General features: G+C 51.2%; 1 protein-coding gene across 3 annotated transcripts in view; it reads right to left on the bottom strand.

Annotated features, from left to right (window-relative positions):
* Positions 1-15,798, bottom strand: part of Greb1 (growth regulating estrogen receptor binding 1) — a 122,350-nt gene that overhangs the window by 51,274 nt on the left and 55,278 nt on the right. For all 3 annotated transcript variants that reach the window (XM_048804796.1, XM_048804797.1, XM_015479971.2), the window contains exons 2-4: positions 10,167-10,326; positions 5,457-5,576; positions 3,886-4,062 (exon numbers count right to left, since the gene is read on the bottom strand). In XM_048804796.1, coding sequence (XP_048660753.1) covers positions 3,886-4,062; positions 5,457-5,576; positions 10,167-10,323 — 454 coding nt within the window. In that variant the 5' untranslated portion in view covers positions 10,324-10,326. The remainder of the gene's footprint in view (positions 1-3,885; positions 4,063-5,456; positions 5,577-10,166; positions 10,327-15,798) is intronic.

Here is a 15,798-nt window from a genome sequence, read left to right on the forward strand (position 1 = left end):
GGGCCAAAAAAAAAAAAAAAAAAAAGGGTGCTTCCTTTCAGGAGGTGGGATTTGGGTAATTTGTCCTTTTTTAGTTTTTAATTTTTGGATTTCCACCATCTCTACCACCATCCTGTTTGTGGAGGTAAAGATGGCCTAACAAGGGAGGGGGGGATGCCCAGAGCTCCTGCCTTGATTATGTTGACCAAATCCCAACCCAGTGGAGCAACGCCCCACGTGGCCAGGAAAGCACACAGAGCCAGTCGGATTCCAGACAGGAGCCCAACTGGGATGGAGGGGGACAAAACCCAGAGGCACCAGAGGAGCCACTACAGCTATCTCAGATCCTCAACAGCTCAAGACTCGCCCCCGCTGCCTAGTTTTCTCTTTTGATCAAAATCATGTATGTGGGTGAGAGCCAAGAGGGCAGCAAATGCAAAAATTAAAACATAGCAACCGCCTTATTTTATACCTCCATTGTTTCTTAAAAGTATAAACCAAAAGGCGAAAACAAGGAAGAAGGACCTATAGATTAAGATTTAAGAAACCAATCAACCGAATGCTTTAAGAGAAACTTGTTTGGGTCTTAATTTTAATAAACCATTTTTTTAAAAAAAGGTGTAAGATAAAATTTGAACACACCAGATATTTGTCAATATTAAAGAATGCTGTTAATTTTTTTTTTTGATATGCCTTGGGTTCATTCCCTAGCACCACCCACACACACAAAAAAAAATTATACGATAATGATACTGAATCTCCAACAAAAATCCCTGCCTTTTAGAGATAGATAACACACTGAATTATTTACAGATTAAATGATACAACGTCTGGGATTTACTTTAAAGTCACCCTGGAGCGGGGAGGAGGGCAGAGTTCTGAATCACACAGCACCGGTCACTGTTGCAGGGAAAGGACACATTTTGCTGATCCACTCTTCTCTCCACTGCTGCAATTTGAACAGTCTTCCCCCAAATCACCTTTTCCAAGCAGAACCCAACTAAAACCCCCAGCTCCAGCTCCAGCCTCTGCCCGTGAGCCAAGCTCTGGGCACGGGGAGCTCTAGCCGTCTCTCCAGAATGCCAAGTTCTTCATAACATGGTTCCCTCTGACCCAGATAGCCTTCATCCCCTAGGATGTGAGCACCAGGACCAGATGAAGGGATTCAAGTTCAGGATCTGCCGGTTACAGCCTGGGTGACCCTAAGCCTGTCGGTCAACCTGTCTGAGCCTTCACGGCTCCATATTGACCCTAGATTTGAATGTAGCCACCTCACTTGTTATGTTAACCTACTTAGAACAGTTTCTAACCAGGATGAATCCTGGATAAACACTAGCTGCAATTAGCATTTAGCTGCTATTATTCTCCAAAAGCAAAATGCCATTCATTTTTCAGGGCCCAGCTCAAACCCCACCTCCTCTGAAACACCTTTCCCATCACCAGCTTATGTGTGACCTTCAACACCCCCATGACCTTCAACAGTACCACAGCCCTCTATGAGACCCCACACAAAGACAGGCTCTAAGACCCGGTGACCTGTTCGTTTGTCCTGGACCTCGGAGCTGGTTCTCCATTTGCCTGAGTCTCCTCCCACTCTAGGAGTTCAGGAGGGAAGGGCGGGGTCCCATGTGGCCCTGGGCAGAGCAAAAAGGCCAGCCCTAAATCTGAGGTTAAAAATTCAATAAATGCTTGCTTAATTACTTGCCTACTAACTGAACAAAGAATTCATTTCCTTCTATGTATGAAATGAAGATTCTAGCAAGACACGTTTTCTTCTCTTACCTCTAAGCTATCGGCTAATTTAGGTGAATGACTAGAAAAGACCTGGAAGACACCCTGGATTTTAACCTTTCAGCATTCAGATAAAATCCTCGGTGGACTCAAAGTCACTAAAGCAAGACACTCCTGACACAATAGCTTCCCCTAGGTATCCCTCTGCGGCCTCCGTTTTATAGGTCACTAAAAAGCACTGAACCAGCCCTGGGGGCTTCGGACCGCCTCCCCTTGCAGCATTGGGGTTAACTGCAGGAAACCTAAGAGTAGGAAGTGTGCAAGCTGAGAGCCCGGCGGTTTCCAAAGAGGGAAAGTGTGGGTTATTACCACCAGCCTTGCGACCCTCCTGGATGGCTTTTTGCAGGCAATTAACAAAGATCCACTTCCTGGGCACCCGCCCACCCCTGGAGGAGCCGGGAGATCCCGCCTCCCGCTCCAGAGGCACAACCTCCTGGGTTTACTACCCTGGCAATGCTCTCAAGCACAAAGTGGTGGAATGCAGACAGATCCCCAGCCGCAAGCACATCAAACGCCAAGGTGGGGTGGGGCGCCATCTCCCCGCCACGTGTGCACCCCGCCACCTCGTGAAGCAAACGCAGCCCGAGGTTCAATCAGCTTCTTGGGTAGAGTGACTTTCCTGGGATTATTCCTGGTGTAAAGAACTACTAAGGATGGCTGGCTGAAACTTGAGCTCTCTTGTCACTATCACCGTCCCCAGGTGGTGCTGCCTCCTGAGTGCTCCCCAGGTGGTCCCTACTCTCCCTCTCCATCTTTCACTCCTCACACAGCTCCACACACAGCAGCTCAATAAACACCTCAGAAACATGGTGACCTCCCCAGCAATTGGGGCCACATCAAACATAAAACCAGAGGTTTCAAATGCTGATACGTGTGGGAAAAAAGGGAGAAGTTGTGAGGCCCATAAGTTCTCACACTCAGACTCACTTCTACAATGAAGACTGCTCTGAGGCTCCATCTGAAGATAGGACCCCACCAAGATTTCCACGCTCAGCTCTCCTCCAAAGGAGACTCCAGCCAGGTGAAGGGCCAGACCCAAGGACACGGGGGGCAAGGACAGACGGGCAAAGGCCCTCTAGGAACACATGTGAAAATCCCCCACTCTCTTGTGGACAAGGACACAAGGCCCAGAGGCCACCTGTGGTCAGACTCAGGACTAGAACCCAGATCTCTAGGTCTCAGCCCAAACCTCGGATCTCCCCTGACTTCACTCCCCATCAGGGAGGAAGCAGAGGGGACCAGGCACACAGAGGACAGTGACATCAACTGGACAAGCAGAAGCCAGGTTTGGGGAGGCCTCGCCTCAGCTCCACACTGAGGTCAGACAGGAGCTCAGTGGGCCAGGGAGTATCCCAAAGATTGAAGCCTAGAGGTGGGCGAGCCCGAGACGAGAGCTGCCCCACCAAGCCTGGGCGAGGGGCAGTTAAGGGCAGGACTTGGAGCCAGGAATTTGGGGCTGGCTTTGTCTCCTTTCCCCATGTGCCCTGGGCAAGTTAGTTAACGGGGCCAGGTTCTACAAAACTGGGACAATAAAGGCCACTTCGAAGGCTGAGGACCGATGGAGGGACAGCAGCTAATCAAGACGCCTGCCTCCTGAAGGCAAGAACCTGAGCTCCGCCTCGGACTCCCAACTGCCGTCAGCTGGTTTCTGAAAGTGTCGAGGACAGGGTCGTGACCACTGCTGACAAGGGGCACTGGAAGGACAAACATGTGATAAACTCGATACTAAATGGTGGCCTTAAAGACAGTGGAATGAATCGGACCTAACTCTCCTGGGTTCAAATAAGAATACGTACAACCACAGAAGGGGAGGTTAGATTCCATGTATGTACGCTACGTCAAAATACATTCTACTGTCACATATGACTAAAAAGAACAAATAGAAAAAAAATTTTTTTTTAATGGTGGCCTTCCCATAGGGAGGTTGTCACATTTTTAAGTAAATCCTACTTTCATCCCATGCCGCAAAGAAATCACTTACCAAAAGGCATCATCAGAGTCATCTGACATCCAAGACAGCCCTCCACCGCCATGGCAGCCACCAGCCAAGTCCTCCTTGGTCCCTGCCCCACCCCACACCGCCAGAGCCACTCACAGGGGCAGAGAGGAACTCACCAAGCAGAGCGTTGTGGCCGTTGTCGTCCGGCAAGAACCGCTTGTCAACCGCACACACCAGGAGATGGTCCGGCAGGCTGGGGGACTTGGCCCCCACCAGCAGGAAGCCTGCGGGGACGTCGACAGGCTCGCTGGACATGGAGACGAGGCGCAGGTCCTTCCCGGCCTGGCAGAACCCTGGATGGGTGGATGAGGCTCACACACTGCTCAGGACACCCCAGAACCAGGAGCAAAGCCGGGGTCCCCACGGGTCTTCTCAGGATCAGCCCTCCCCTCTAGGCTAGAATTCCAAATTCACCAGCTCTGAGGACAAAACGATGACCGTGCCTATTCCTGACGCTGATGGAATTCACTATCAGATGTCACCATGTAATGCACATTAATATGAAGATGAAGCTCGACAGGAAAAAATTCAAGCAAATAAGGACAAAGTAAGACGGAGACAAAGTCATAAGCAGTTGAGAGCAATGGATAGTCTTGCACGCTGCCCTCGACAGGGTGAGGGGTGGGCCAGGCCTGGGAGGAAGTGGGATCTGGGCTCCCCAGACATCACATGTCCTAACTCATGGACAACCACTGTCCTGACCTCCCAGAATCCAGGCGTGCCCCTGCTGGCCGTGACCTTGCTTAGGGTCAAGTCCAGGCTCCCAGTGGGCTTCATGGGGCCACCACAACCAGGTCTGATCACTTCTCTAAGCCCAACCCCACCACCCCTCAGGCTAAATGGACTGCACTTCCTCTAAGCTCTGCACACTCTGTTTCATCCCTGGGGAATCTCCCAGATCCCCCCACCCCATCATGGTCTCTGGCTAACTCCTACTAATCTTCCGAAACCCAGATAAAGGATGCCTCCTCCAGGGAGCCTCCTGAGCCTCTCTACCCCCAACACAGCATTAGCTCAGTGGTGCTGATCAGCAGTGAGCTCTTATATCATTTATGTCTGAATTCCCACAGCAAGGGCTCAATAATAGTTCATTTGCCGATTAAGTAATCACTGACTCCCCTTTGCTGATAGTAGAGATGAATGCAGTCACAGAGAAGTTGTCCAACAGTGAGTGGCAGAGCCAGAAGAGGGTACCAAGCCTGTCCGAATACAGAGTGCAAGCCTTTACCCCGGGACTGAGATGCTACCCCACCCAGCATCTCCTGGCCTCAGCTCTGCAGCAGCAAGATGAGAATACCCCTGCTGATTTCACCTTAGGAATTCCTAGGGTAACATGTATCTACTTGTTCAACAGTGACATCCTCACAGACATGGAAAATAATTCCTACTAATCAATTCTGAGTTAAGTATGCTGGACACGCAGGCCTGAGCAGGAAATGTATTCTAGTCTTTGAAAAAACAACACCAAAAAATGGATTGTTGGGACCCCAGCCATTCTCCAGGTGGAGGCTGTCTGGAGAGGCTGGGCTGAGGGGCTGTGAGCCGACTCACTGTCCTGCAGCCCAGGCTGACCAGGCACAGCTCACAGGGGCACAGGGTAGCCAAAGAGACTCCTGTGGCCTGGTACAGCCCAGCTCCAGGTTCTGGGCAGTGGACGGAGCGCTGTCCAGGGAAGGCAGAGCCTTACCATCCGTGGTGCAGCAGCCTTCGGGTGCAGGGGGCAGCTGGTAGGGATTGGGGGGACCGTTGGGGTCTGGTCCTCCTTCCCCCTCTTCCTCTTCTTCCTCATTGTCCACGCGGCTGCCACCTGCACGTGGGAAAGAAGAGCCAAGATGTGTGAGGCGGCTGCTTCCTGCGGGGCCTTTCATTGCCCCGGAGCCTCGGATTCACATCACTACCGGACCTGGGGGACTAATCCGAGGAGTGCCACCTGTCACCTACTGCACTCAACAGTCCTGGCGGCCTCGGAACTCACCAGTCCTTACTAACACTCAGAGCTGGTCAGGTGAGCCTTCACCAGAAGGAAAAGCCAAGCTCCTAGAGACAGGAAACCCCACCCATGGTCAGGCTGCAGACAGAAGTCTCCGAGCCCGGCCTGGGGCTTAAAGTTCAAGTTCACTCCTCTTCCACCTGACACAGCTGCACACAGCTGCACACGTGCTTGGAGTTAATACGAAGGCATTGCTTGGTGAGGACTGAGCCCAGAGCCTATACCTGGTAAGCATTCCAAAAACACTTGTGTGGGAGGTACCAAGAAGGAACATGCAGACCTTCTTACAAGTGAGGAGACTGAGGCTCAGGGCATCCGATGATCAGCCCACTGCTGTTTAACAGGTAAGCAGCACAGCCCGAGTGTTCCCATGGTGTCTGATACCTAAGCTCGTGTTCTTGCTGCTAAACCGCACTGCTTACTTAGACTATGGAAACATAAGTAGTGTGAGCTCCCCTAACGTGGCATGAAGGAGCAGCTTATTTATCACCACGGGATGAATGCTCATGTACCGCACGAGAAATGCAAACACACCCAAACTTGTCACATGCCTCTGCAGGAAAAGAGGCATTCCAGAACATTCTAGAACAAGACCAGGCATGTTGTGGCTTTAGGAGACTCTACTCTTTACGTGAAATAGTATTTCAGGGGGAATGCAGCAGAGCCCAGAACTGGCGATGGAAATTTTACCACTGCCTGGCAGAGCTCACTCCCCTCTGCACTGCAGGCACCCAGAGAAAAGCCTGGCGCAGAGGCAGACTCAGGAAAGGACTGCCGCTCCACGAGCATGCTGTCACTCTTCACCAGCCAATTAATTTTTAAGCCTTTGAAGTTTATCCTTCCAACTTCTTTTCATTGAAACATTTTGGGTAAAAACCTTTCTCAACATGTCTATTTTTCAATGCCATGAGTAGACAGCAGACAGATTTCTTCATGGAAGAGGGTCATTATGAACCTTCAAATATCCCAGACTAGGGTACAGTTTCTTCTCCTTTTGTTTGTCTGTCTCTCTTTTATGGCTATTTCTTTGTGACCATGTCTCCCCTTACATGGCTCTGGACCCCCTATCCATCCAGGGGTTTTAGGCTAATAATAAAATCATGTGTGGTAGAAAGATATTGAACTGGGAACCTAGGAACTTAAGTCTCAGTACTTAGGTTGCTGTGGCCTGTGTAGCCACAGGACAGTTACTTAACCTCTCTATGCATCAGATCCTGCATCTTTAAAATGAAGTGAAACCTAGGGACACTTTGAGTTGTGGTGCCCTACAGAACTGCACAGAAGGGTCCAGACATGATTTGGCCACAACAGACTCTGGGAATATAACCTCACAGTGGGACCATTTTAAAGCTGCCTATTGGGTCAAGAGGCAGAGGCAGCCAAACATTTTATGCAGATGGAAGTTGTGACTTGGGAAGGTCTCAGTAGCAAATGCAGCAAGAATTCCTGGTGCCTTGGTCCTTCCCGGCCCAGAGACACAGGTGGAGGGGGTCTGTACAAGGGGTAGCCCTGGAAGAGCAAGAGGAGCAGAAAGAGATCCAGACCCAGGCTCAGGCCCTACATGGACCTGGTGGCACAGGGTCGGCCTGCGATGTGACAGTCTGTGAGCCAGCTCTCCAGCGACTTGGAGGCTGGTGGAGCCCCCTGATCGTCAGAGTGGAAGTGGAGGAAGATCCTGGGAGCCTTAATCCAGCTCCCCTGAAACAACATGGAGGGCACCGCCCGCCCGCCCGCCCGCAGGAATGGCTGCAAGACTGAGAGCAAGAATTCAGACTCAGGAAGAATGAGAGGAGGGTCTTAAAGGGTCAAAGAAACAGCTCCAAATCCCGTCAGTGAGAAAGCAGGATTATAGGTCAAAGGTCTCTCCCTCAGACATTCCAGGGCCTTTGATGGGACCCTCTGGCAGCCACAGGGTGAGGAGCCACCGGCTCAGCAGACTAACTAAACCTGACATGTTTACTGAAGGCTCCTGGCAGGATGAGCTCTAAAGTGGCTTCAGACCTGACGTATTTACTGAGGGCTCCTGGCAGGATGAGCTCTAAAGGGGCTTCAGACAAAACCAACAGGGTTGAGGGCTTAGGATGGCGATAATAAAACACAGGGACCCAAGTGCCCTATGGCGCCCGGACTCCACGAAGCAGGCGGCTGATTCACTTGAATGTTTGCATTCAATTCCGTTCTTTCTGGGAGAAGAAACCCCATGGCATTTCAAGCGGGAGGGACTGAGGGGCTCACCTGCATCCCGTTTAACTTATAAATACTTACCCCATAATGCTTGGTGGTGTCTTTTTTGTTAGTGTTTCTTTATAAAAAGTGGATAATGTGTAAAAAGGGTTTTCCCCCAGACGGAGGTGGTAGGTAGGAGCCCTAATTCGAAGTAATAAGGCCCCTGCTAAATCACCCTCACAAACAGATAAATGTCAACCGATCCCAGGGGTGTTTAGAACACCAGCACCCGGGTCATAAAAATCATCTCTAATGCTATTGTCTGAGGAAGGCCGGCAATAAGATAAGCGACCCTGACGGAGAGACAGACAGACAAAACAAGACAAGGCGTGCAGGCCCATCGGTGCCAAGGTTGACCTTGCAGAAGCTAAATGACATTCAGCTGAAGAGTCTCCCCGACCGCCAACCCCTCATCGACTCCTGCACTGGAAAAACAACAAGCAAGGCTCTGCTTCTGACAGGGGAGAGCACAGGGAGGTCCGGGGGTTTGCATGCCAACGCGGAGGCTGAGCCCCAAACTCCTACGCTTGGCCCCAGGGGAATGAAAAAACCCGAGGCTCCAAGGCTGTCCCTGGGGGCTGGGGCTCAGTGACAGAGACTTGCCCAGCTTGTGCAAGGCCCTGGGGTCCATGCCCAGCACTACAAGAAGAAGGAGAAGCTGTCCCTGAAAAGTGCCACATGCTGAACAGAAATAGAGGGTCTGGAGACGGAGAAATCCCTGAACAACAGGAAAAGCCGGCAGGGACCCCCAGGGGCTTTCTGCTCCTCTCCCTCTCCCCACTCGAGAAGCCCCCTGACAAAGTCATCTGCCTGCTGACCTGGTTGTCCCCTTTTCATTTCAGAGCTGGGGCACTCCTTCTAAATGTCCAGTGAACCCATCCTCCTTCTTCCCAGGTCATGGGACTCAATACTTCAGGAGGCAAATGCATTCTAGATCCAAATGTACCAATTATCATCGCTATTGCCGTTACTAATTTAACATCAGCCACAAAGCTTTGCACTACTACAAGTAGTTAAGGATGAGCGTGTGATACGTATTTCACAAAGGTCTTTGGGCTGGCCAAAAACAAGGTGTGCAGAATGATCTCTAGAGATTTCTCCACGACATCAGAGTAAGATTTCAGGACATGCCAGATGAATGTTATTCTGCATGAATAACAAAGATCTTATGGTTTTTGTAATTCATAGTTTGGAACTGTGAGTCCAAGGTTTTTCCTAGACCCAGATCCAGCTCTTTGAGGTCCTTAGCCATGCCATTTTAGGTCCTCAGCTGTCCCATTTGCAAGGTTAATTTACTGAGCACGTTTTAAACAGTGACCCGAGAGGCAGCTATGAGATGTCACACAGCCCTGCAACAGGCCCCTCAAGAGGAGCACCTGACGTCTCGTTCTTTAGTGCACCCTCCACAGCGACTGTCCCCATGCCCACCCCTCTCTCTCTCACCCAACACAAACTCACACTCACACACACCAAGTCCCACCCAGCACAAGCCCTGGCACACTGCAGGCTTTCTGGTTCAGTCAGTTGATTCATTTCTGCTTTCATCCACGGCCCCTCCGCCTCAGGAGCTACGTGAGGTCTGTGGAGCGCTGTCTCATGCTGCGGTTGCTGCGGGGTTGCTGTTCACGTGAAAATGTGCCACTACAGAGACACAACCGTTTTATTCCCTGGATAGCTAAGCAAACCCTAGACTCACCCAGACCTGAAGATATTTATTTATTTATTCTCGGCACATAATAAATTCATAAAGGTCTCTTCTTGGCTTTTGAAAGTTTCTAGAGGGCTCTTGAGCCTGCTGTAACAAGGAGAAATCATCTGGACTGTTTGGCAAAGACACAAGAAGGAAAAAAAAAAAAAAACATACATGTAGCAGAGGGCCACTGCATGCTAAAATTCCCCACTTATCAAAGCAGAACTCTCAAACCCTCTAATAAGGGAATAAGCGCACCATTTCAGAACAGTCCAGCACAGCCCTCTCCCTTTCCCCTACCAATCCAATCAACCATTTCATTCCTGCAACTTTATAGCGTTAGCCCAGCAAGAACTCGTGTGCGACTCTCTTTCTCCGGCTCTTTGCTGCTAGACTCTCTACGTACACAGGGCACAAGAGGGGCTCCACGTTCTGTCGCTGATACTAATGGCACAACAGAAACACAGCAGAGAAGAAGGCGCGTCTCCTACCTTCCAGGGAAGAGAGCTGCTGCTCGGCCTCCAGGTACAGCTGGGAGAAGACGGGCCGGGGCACCAGGTTGTTGGAGCGCAGGGAGGCCTCGATGGAGTTGTGCAGCACCTCCTCGAACCGCGTGGCCTTCAGCTGCCCGGCGTAGGAGTTCCCCATCTTCTAAAAAGAGGAAGGAGTCTTGGGGTTAGAATGGCATTTCGGTTTCAGTGAGAAAGGCCGACTCTACATGGAGCCCAGGGTAGGTGGCCAGGCAGCCGCCAGGAGGGATGGGCCCTGTGGCCTCTGCTCAGCAGAGACCCGAGAGGGCGGCTCTCCCAGCTCATCTACTGCCGGCAATTACAGGAAGCTATAAAGTAATGGCTTTCTCTAATTTACACTCCCGGAGCCTGGCACCCTAGACTACTCCCCCAGAAACTGCCCCTAGCCATCCCCACCTTTCCCAGAGACGAGACCCTGCCCTTAGCAGACCCAGGACAAACAATGTTTCATTTTCCATGACCTGACCCAAGAAAGGCCCTTGAGCACTTTGCATAGGTGACCCCATCCCCACATCTTAGGGTGACAGGAGCCAGTCCCCACCTTCTCCAGAAGTGGACTAGACGATGCTCCATCATCACTGTTTTTAGTAAAAGCCTAATTATTCATGCTCCTCCTTTAAAAATGTTTTTTGAGTTTATTAGATGTTTCCATGCTACAAGTCGTACAGAATTACACCTGGAAACCTAGAAGACCTCTAAAGAGGGTAAGAAAATCACGGCTGTTTCCATCTCCCAAGATGATCGCTCTGATTTTTTTTCTGTAGCAGCTTAAATGAGATAAAATTCACATACCAAAGTACACACTCAGTGGTCTTCAGTAAATTCTCAGTGTCGCACAAGTACAATTTTAGAATATTTTATCACCTGACAAAGAAACCCCGTAGCTGTCACTCCCCAGCCCCTCCAGCCCCACACAACAATCATGTTCTGGACAAAATGGCATCGTTCAGTGTGAGGTTCTTGTCTGCCTTCTTGCACTGAGGACAGCGCTTCCAAGACCGTCTGCGATGCCGCAAGAGTGAGACCGAACTCCCTGAGGGTCTCTGTTGTTTGCTTTTTGTTTTGCTTTGGGTTTTTTGCAGCACTGAAAGGAACCCGGGGCCAGGAACAAGCTAGGCCGGGGCTCCACCATGAAGCCACGCTCCAGCCCCTCCACTGCCATGTTTCAAGGCGTCGTCACCGACCTGATTCTCCTCAGAACCTGGGGTGGGAGGGGATGGCCCCTGTTCAGAGTGACAACCATGCTGTACTCGTATTTATTATTATCTCCCACCTGACGTAGCATTCACTCCACCTCTGACAAATGCTTTTGAAACAACTTTAAGGGCTGCGTGACATTCCGCTGAGCAAGACTGCTGAGGTTGCTCAGACATTTCACACAGACTGTTAAATTTCTGCTTTTAATCCTTCCCAGGAACAGCCATTTAAATGACGATACCTTCCTCATGACATTTATTGTCTATGTCATTAAATTTAAGCTTTCATTTATCTCTATTCCCTTGGGTTCCAGTTTTTGGACTTTTTGCAAGCTTTTTAAAGCATTTCTTTATCACGTCCTTACTTTCCATCTTATTCCTCAGCAAGGGAGACCTTACGGCCACACCTGGTCTCCAGGCCCCGCTCCTGCTACAGCACGTGCGGTTGGTACAAAGGGTTCTTTTCATTTCTTCCCAGCTTGTGATCTCCTTTTTGGTCCCCTCCCTCTTTGATCCAATAGTTATCTGACAGTGAGTGGGTTTTTTGTTTGTTTGTTTTGTTTGTTTGTTTTTGGTACCAGGGATTGAACCCAGGGTCGCTTAACCACTGAGCCACAATAGAGTCTTCCTAAGTTGCTGAGGCTGGCTTTGAACTTGTGATCCTCCTGCCCTAGCCTCCCAAGTGTGGGACTACAGGTGTGTGGACACCCGGCTTTGAGTATTTAATTTTTAAATAATGAAGACTTTGATGGGGGGCTCAGTCTGATATAATTTTTTCTCTTTTTATTAAGTTATAATCAAGACTGTAACTTGATGATAGTAACTACACTTTTTAAACTTATTAACGGGGTCCTTTTTGAAACTGATACCTAATGGAGCTTTACAAATAGATTACAGACATTTGAAAAAAATGTATTAATTCTCTTCACGGGACAAAGGAAGATATGTGAGATTATTCAATTCTTCTACATCCCTGTGTATTTCCTATCCACAGTACTCTTTATTTTTAAAGTAGCTTTTGACTTGCCAAACAGTGCAGGGTGCCTGGGCTACTGCAGTGTGGGTCAAGGGAGCCCTGCTTGGAGGACCACCTGTGCCAGCTAGGGGGCTGCTTCCAGCCAGGCAAAGTCTCACACATCTCATTAACTCAAGAAGAAACAATAAATAAATTCTCCTTCTCCTCGTGCCAACAGGGAGCAGAGCTGTTTCAAGATGTCACCCAGGGTGCCCCAAGGAGCTCTGGCAATACCACCACCACCCCCACCCCACCCCCATGGGGGAAGGGAACTGGAGTGGTCACCGTCATTTTCTCTCTATTGTAAGGAATTCAGCCTCTTTTCTCCCAACTAACAGCCAACGGAAACCATTAACCACTTCCTGCCTGTGGCAATAATTCCTGCCCCAGGGCCCCTCAGCCAGCTCTGCTTACAGCCGGGAAATGAGCTGTTGGGAGGATTGCTCCAGGAATTAGCCCAACAAAGAGAAAGTGCTCCTGAGCCTGGAGGTCAGCGCTGTGACCAGAGGCCCCGTCAGAAGCAGTTGCTGCTGTCTGCCAGTTTCCTTGATCGGTCACATACTTCAAGACACTCTGAGGGGCTCCCAGCCACATGGGGGGACACATGCATGATGCTCAATTCAATTAATATCTCAACAGTCTCCTGCTCTGAAGCATCCTTGTCGGAAGACTGTCAGGCACACGGGCTCCTCCTGGGCCCCTTGCCAAGGAGCCTGGAATCCAGGCCCCGGCTGAAAGCACATGGTCAGGGCTCCAGACCTACTTGCCAAGTCCTGAAGGCTCGCCTGACAGAGATTGCCACCCAGAGCCCAGAGGAGTCCACTAAAGCAAACCAGTGCCTGAGGCAGATAGGTAGGAAAGGGGAGGAGAGCCAAGCCAGGGCCACAGGAGGGGCCCATGGGAGCCATCTAGCGAGGATGGATCCAACGCTGCAGGCACAGGCCTGAAGGAATCTTACTGGAAGAAAGGAGAAGGGAGGGAGGGTGGGGATGCACAAGCCAAAGGACAACAGTATAGGACACTTTCACCTTCAGAGAGATGGAAGTCCCTCCTTACAGCCTTCTACAAACAGTGTGGCGATAGTGCCCCAAGTGAACCAGGGTAGAAGAAGTGCACGCTGCTCCCCCTGGACCTTATGACCACAGAGTCTCCCTGGTGCGCTCAAGCGGAGGAGCACGGAGGGTGGCATTGACTGCAGGGCCCTGTCTGTCATTCCCGACACACCAAGCAGAGCTGGAGCCTCCCATACCCACGGCGGTGCCTGACTCACAGACAGGACCGGACCACAAGGCCAGCCTGCCCGGCGAGGAAGGGCGGGGCCGGGAAGGCCAGGAGGGTTGAGGTAGAAGCACACCAGACCCGCGGCCTGCCAGGATCCGCACTGGCCCCACAGGGAGCTGAAGGCCCAGACAGAGAAGAGCCTGGTTCAGGGCCAACCCTGAACCCCTGAAGGCAGCCCCTGTGCGAGGCCTCCCTGGCCAATCTCCCCCGTGCCCGGGTCCCACCACTCGACCTGGCCCTCTGTGAGCTGCCCTAGGACTTCTTCTACCCTTGACACCTATCCCCAGGACCCGCATTCCAAGGCAGAAACTGCTCCTCCCAGTCCAGGTACAGGGCCATCTTCAATCGCAGGATCAGAGCCCTACCCAGCCCAGCAGAGACCACGGCACAGCACAGCACAGCACTCACCCAACGCCCAGAAGCCTGGCCCAAGCCATGTGCTTTTCTCCCAGGGGCCTCAGTGTTCTTGGCTACAAAATGGGCACTCAGAGGACAGGCGGGTTGTTACGGAGATTGGACAGTGTGTGGAAGTACCTGGCACAGAACCGGGCAGTCCACGTGTGACATGGACTTCTAGCTGAGTTCAAATATTCACTGGAAAAAATAAGAATTTCAGATCACAAGTGACAAGGGACAAAAGTGCCAGGTGCGTACATGCTACCACTGAGGGGGGCAAAAAGTCAGCAACACCTCAGGCCACCAGAGGAGCTGGCACTTGGAGCAGGTGAGTAAGGACAAAGAGGATATTTTAGGGAAAATTCTGAGACTTGCAGGTGAGAAAGGGACCAGACAGCCCAAAGGCATGCGGCTCCAAGGGAACAGACACACTCTAAGAAGTGAGGCCACCTGAGCAGCAGAAGTGGCTTACAAGATGGCACAGGGACAGGGCCATGAAAACACACCCCAGGGGGAAAATCAGACATTGCTTTTAACAGGCAACACACAGCACAGAGCTGCAGAGCCAGCGATGGCAGCGATGACCGTCCTATTGTTGGCACTCCATCTAACAGAGGTGTTTGGAGTAAAGCGGTTGCTTGATTTTAAGAGCGAGGCATGAAGGGAGGCTGAGACAGGAGGATCACAAGTTCAAAGCCAGCCTCAGCAACTCAGTGAAGCCCTAAGCAACTCAGTGAGACCCTGTCTCTAAATAAAATACAAAAAAAAAAAAAAAGGGCTCAGCGGGTAAGCAACCATGGGTTCAATCCCCGGTTACTCCCCCAACAACAACAACAGAAAGATGTATGAAAAGTAACCTGGGTCTGCCTGCGTGGGAAGCAGCAGGTTGGCTGAGGGGCCTCCCAGGAAGCGTCCAGATGGGGTCTTTTTCACCAAATCAACCTTGTCAGCCCTGTGTCAGCTCAAATCCCAGGAGCGCGCTCCACCCCCACGGGCCCTCTGGACCCCATTAGCACCTGCAGACTCAACCAGATGGGGCAGGCTGGCCCAGGTGGATTCAAGTCACACAGGTGACCTGTCTCGACATGCTCTGGATGGCTGGGACATCCAGCCCAAGTCATCCTCTTCCCATGGTGCCTATAAACCAAACTGCAAATCAAATCTTTAGGTTGCCTTGGAGCCTGAAGGAAGATGGAGAGTGATCAGAAGTGGGGACAGACACAGGTGTTCTCTCCGCTCCCTCCCAAACTGTCCCGCAAGGACAGTGCAGGCAAACACTGCAGTAAACACACTAAGACAAAGAGGCCAGAGAGAAGATAACTGCAGTGAACATGCTACCGAGATCTAGAGGGTGCAAAGCAGAGAGGTGAGGCTAGACTTTGAGAGAGGAAGAACTAAAGCCCAGGGGTCCAGAGAGGTCCCACAGCCCAGACCCCAGCTGGGGCAGTCTCAGGAAGTCAAGGCCACAGGGGAAAGGTGGGGCTGGAGAAGAGAGAGCCCCCCCCCAACCCCGCCTGGTCCCTGCAGAAACCTGGAGGTTTTCCCAGGATAAACTAAACCAAAGAGAATCTAGACAAAGCTGACGAGATGCAGAACGAGAACGGGAATGGACTCCAAGTCCACACCCTGAATGAAAGAGTGCCTTCCTCCCGTTCCTGTTCCCCAAAACTCAGGCTTCTGGACAGGCAGACACTGGACACTGGAA

This window comes from Marmota marmota, unplaced genomic scaffold (assembly GCF_001458135.2).
Source record: "Marmota marmota marmota unplaced genomic scaffold, marMar, whole genome shotgun sequence".
NCBI classification, from domain to species: domain Eukaryota; kingdom Metazoa; phylum Chordata; class Mammalia; order Rodentia; family Sciuridae; genus Marmota; species Marmota marmota.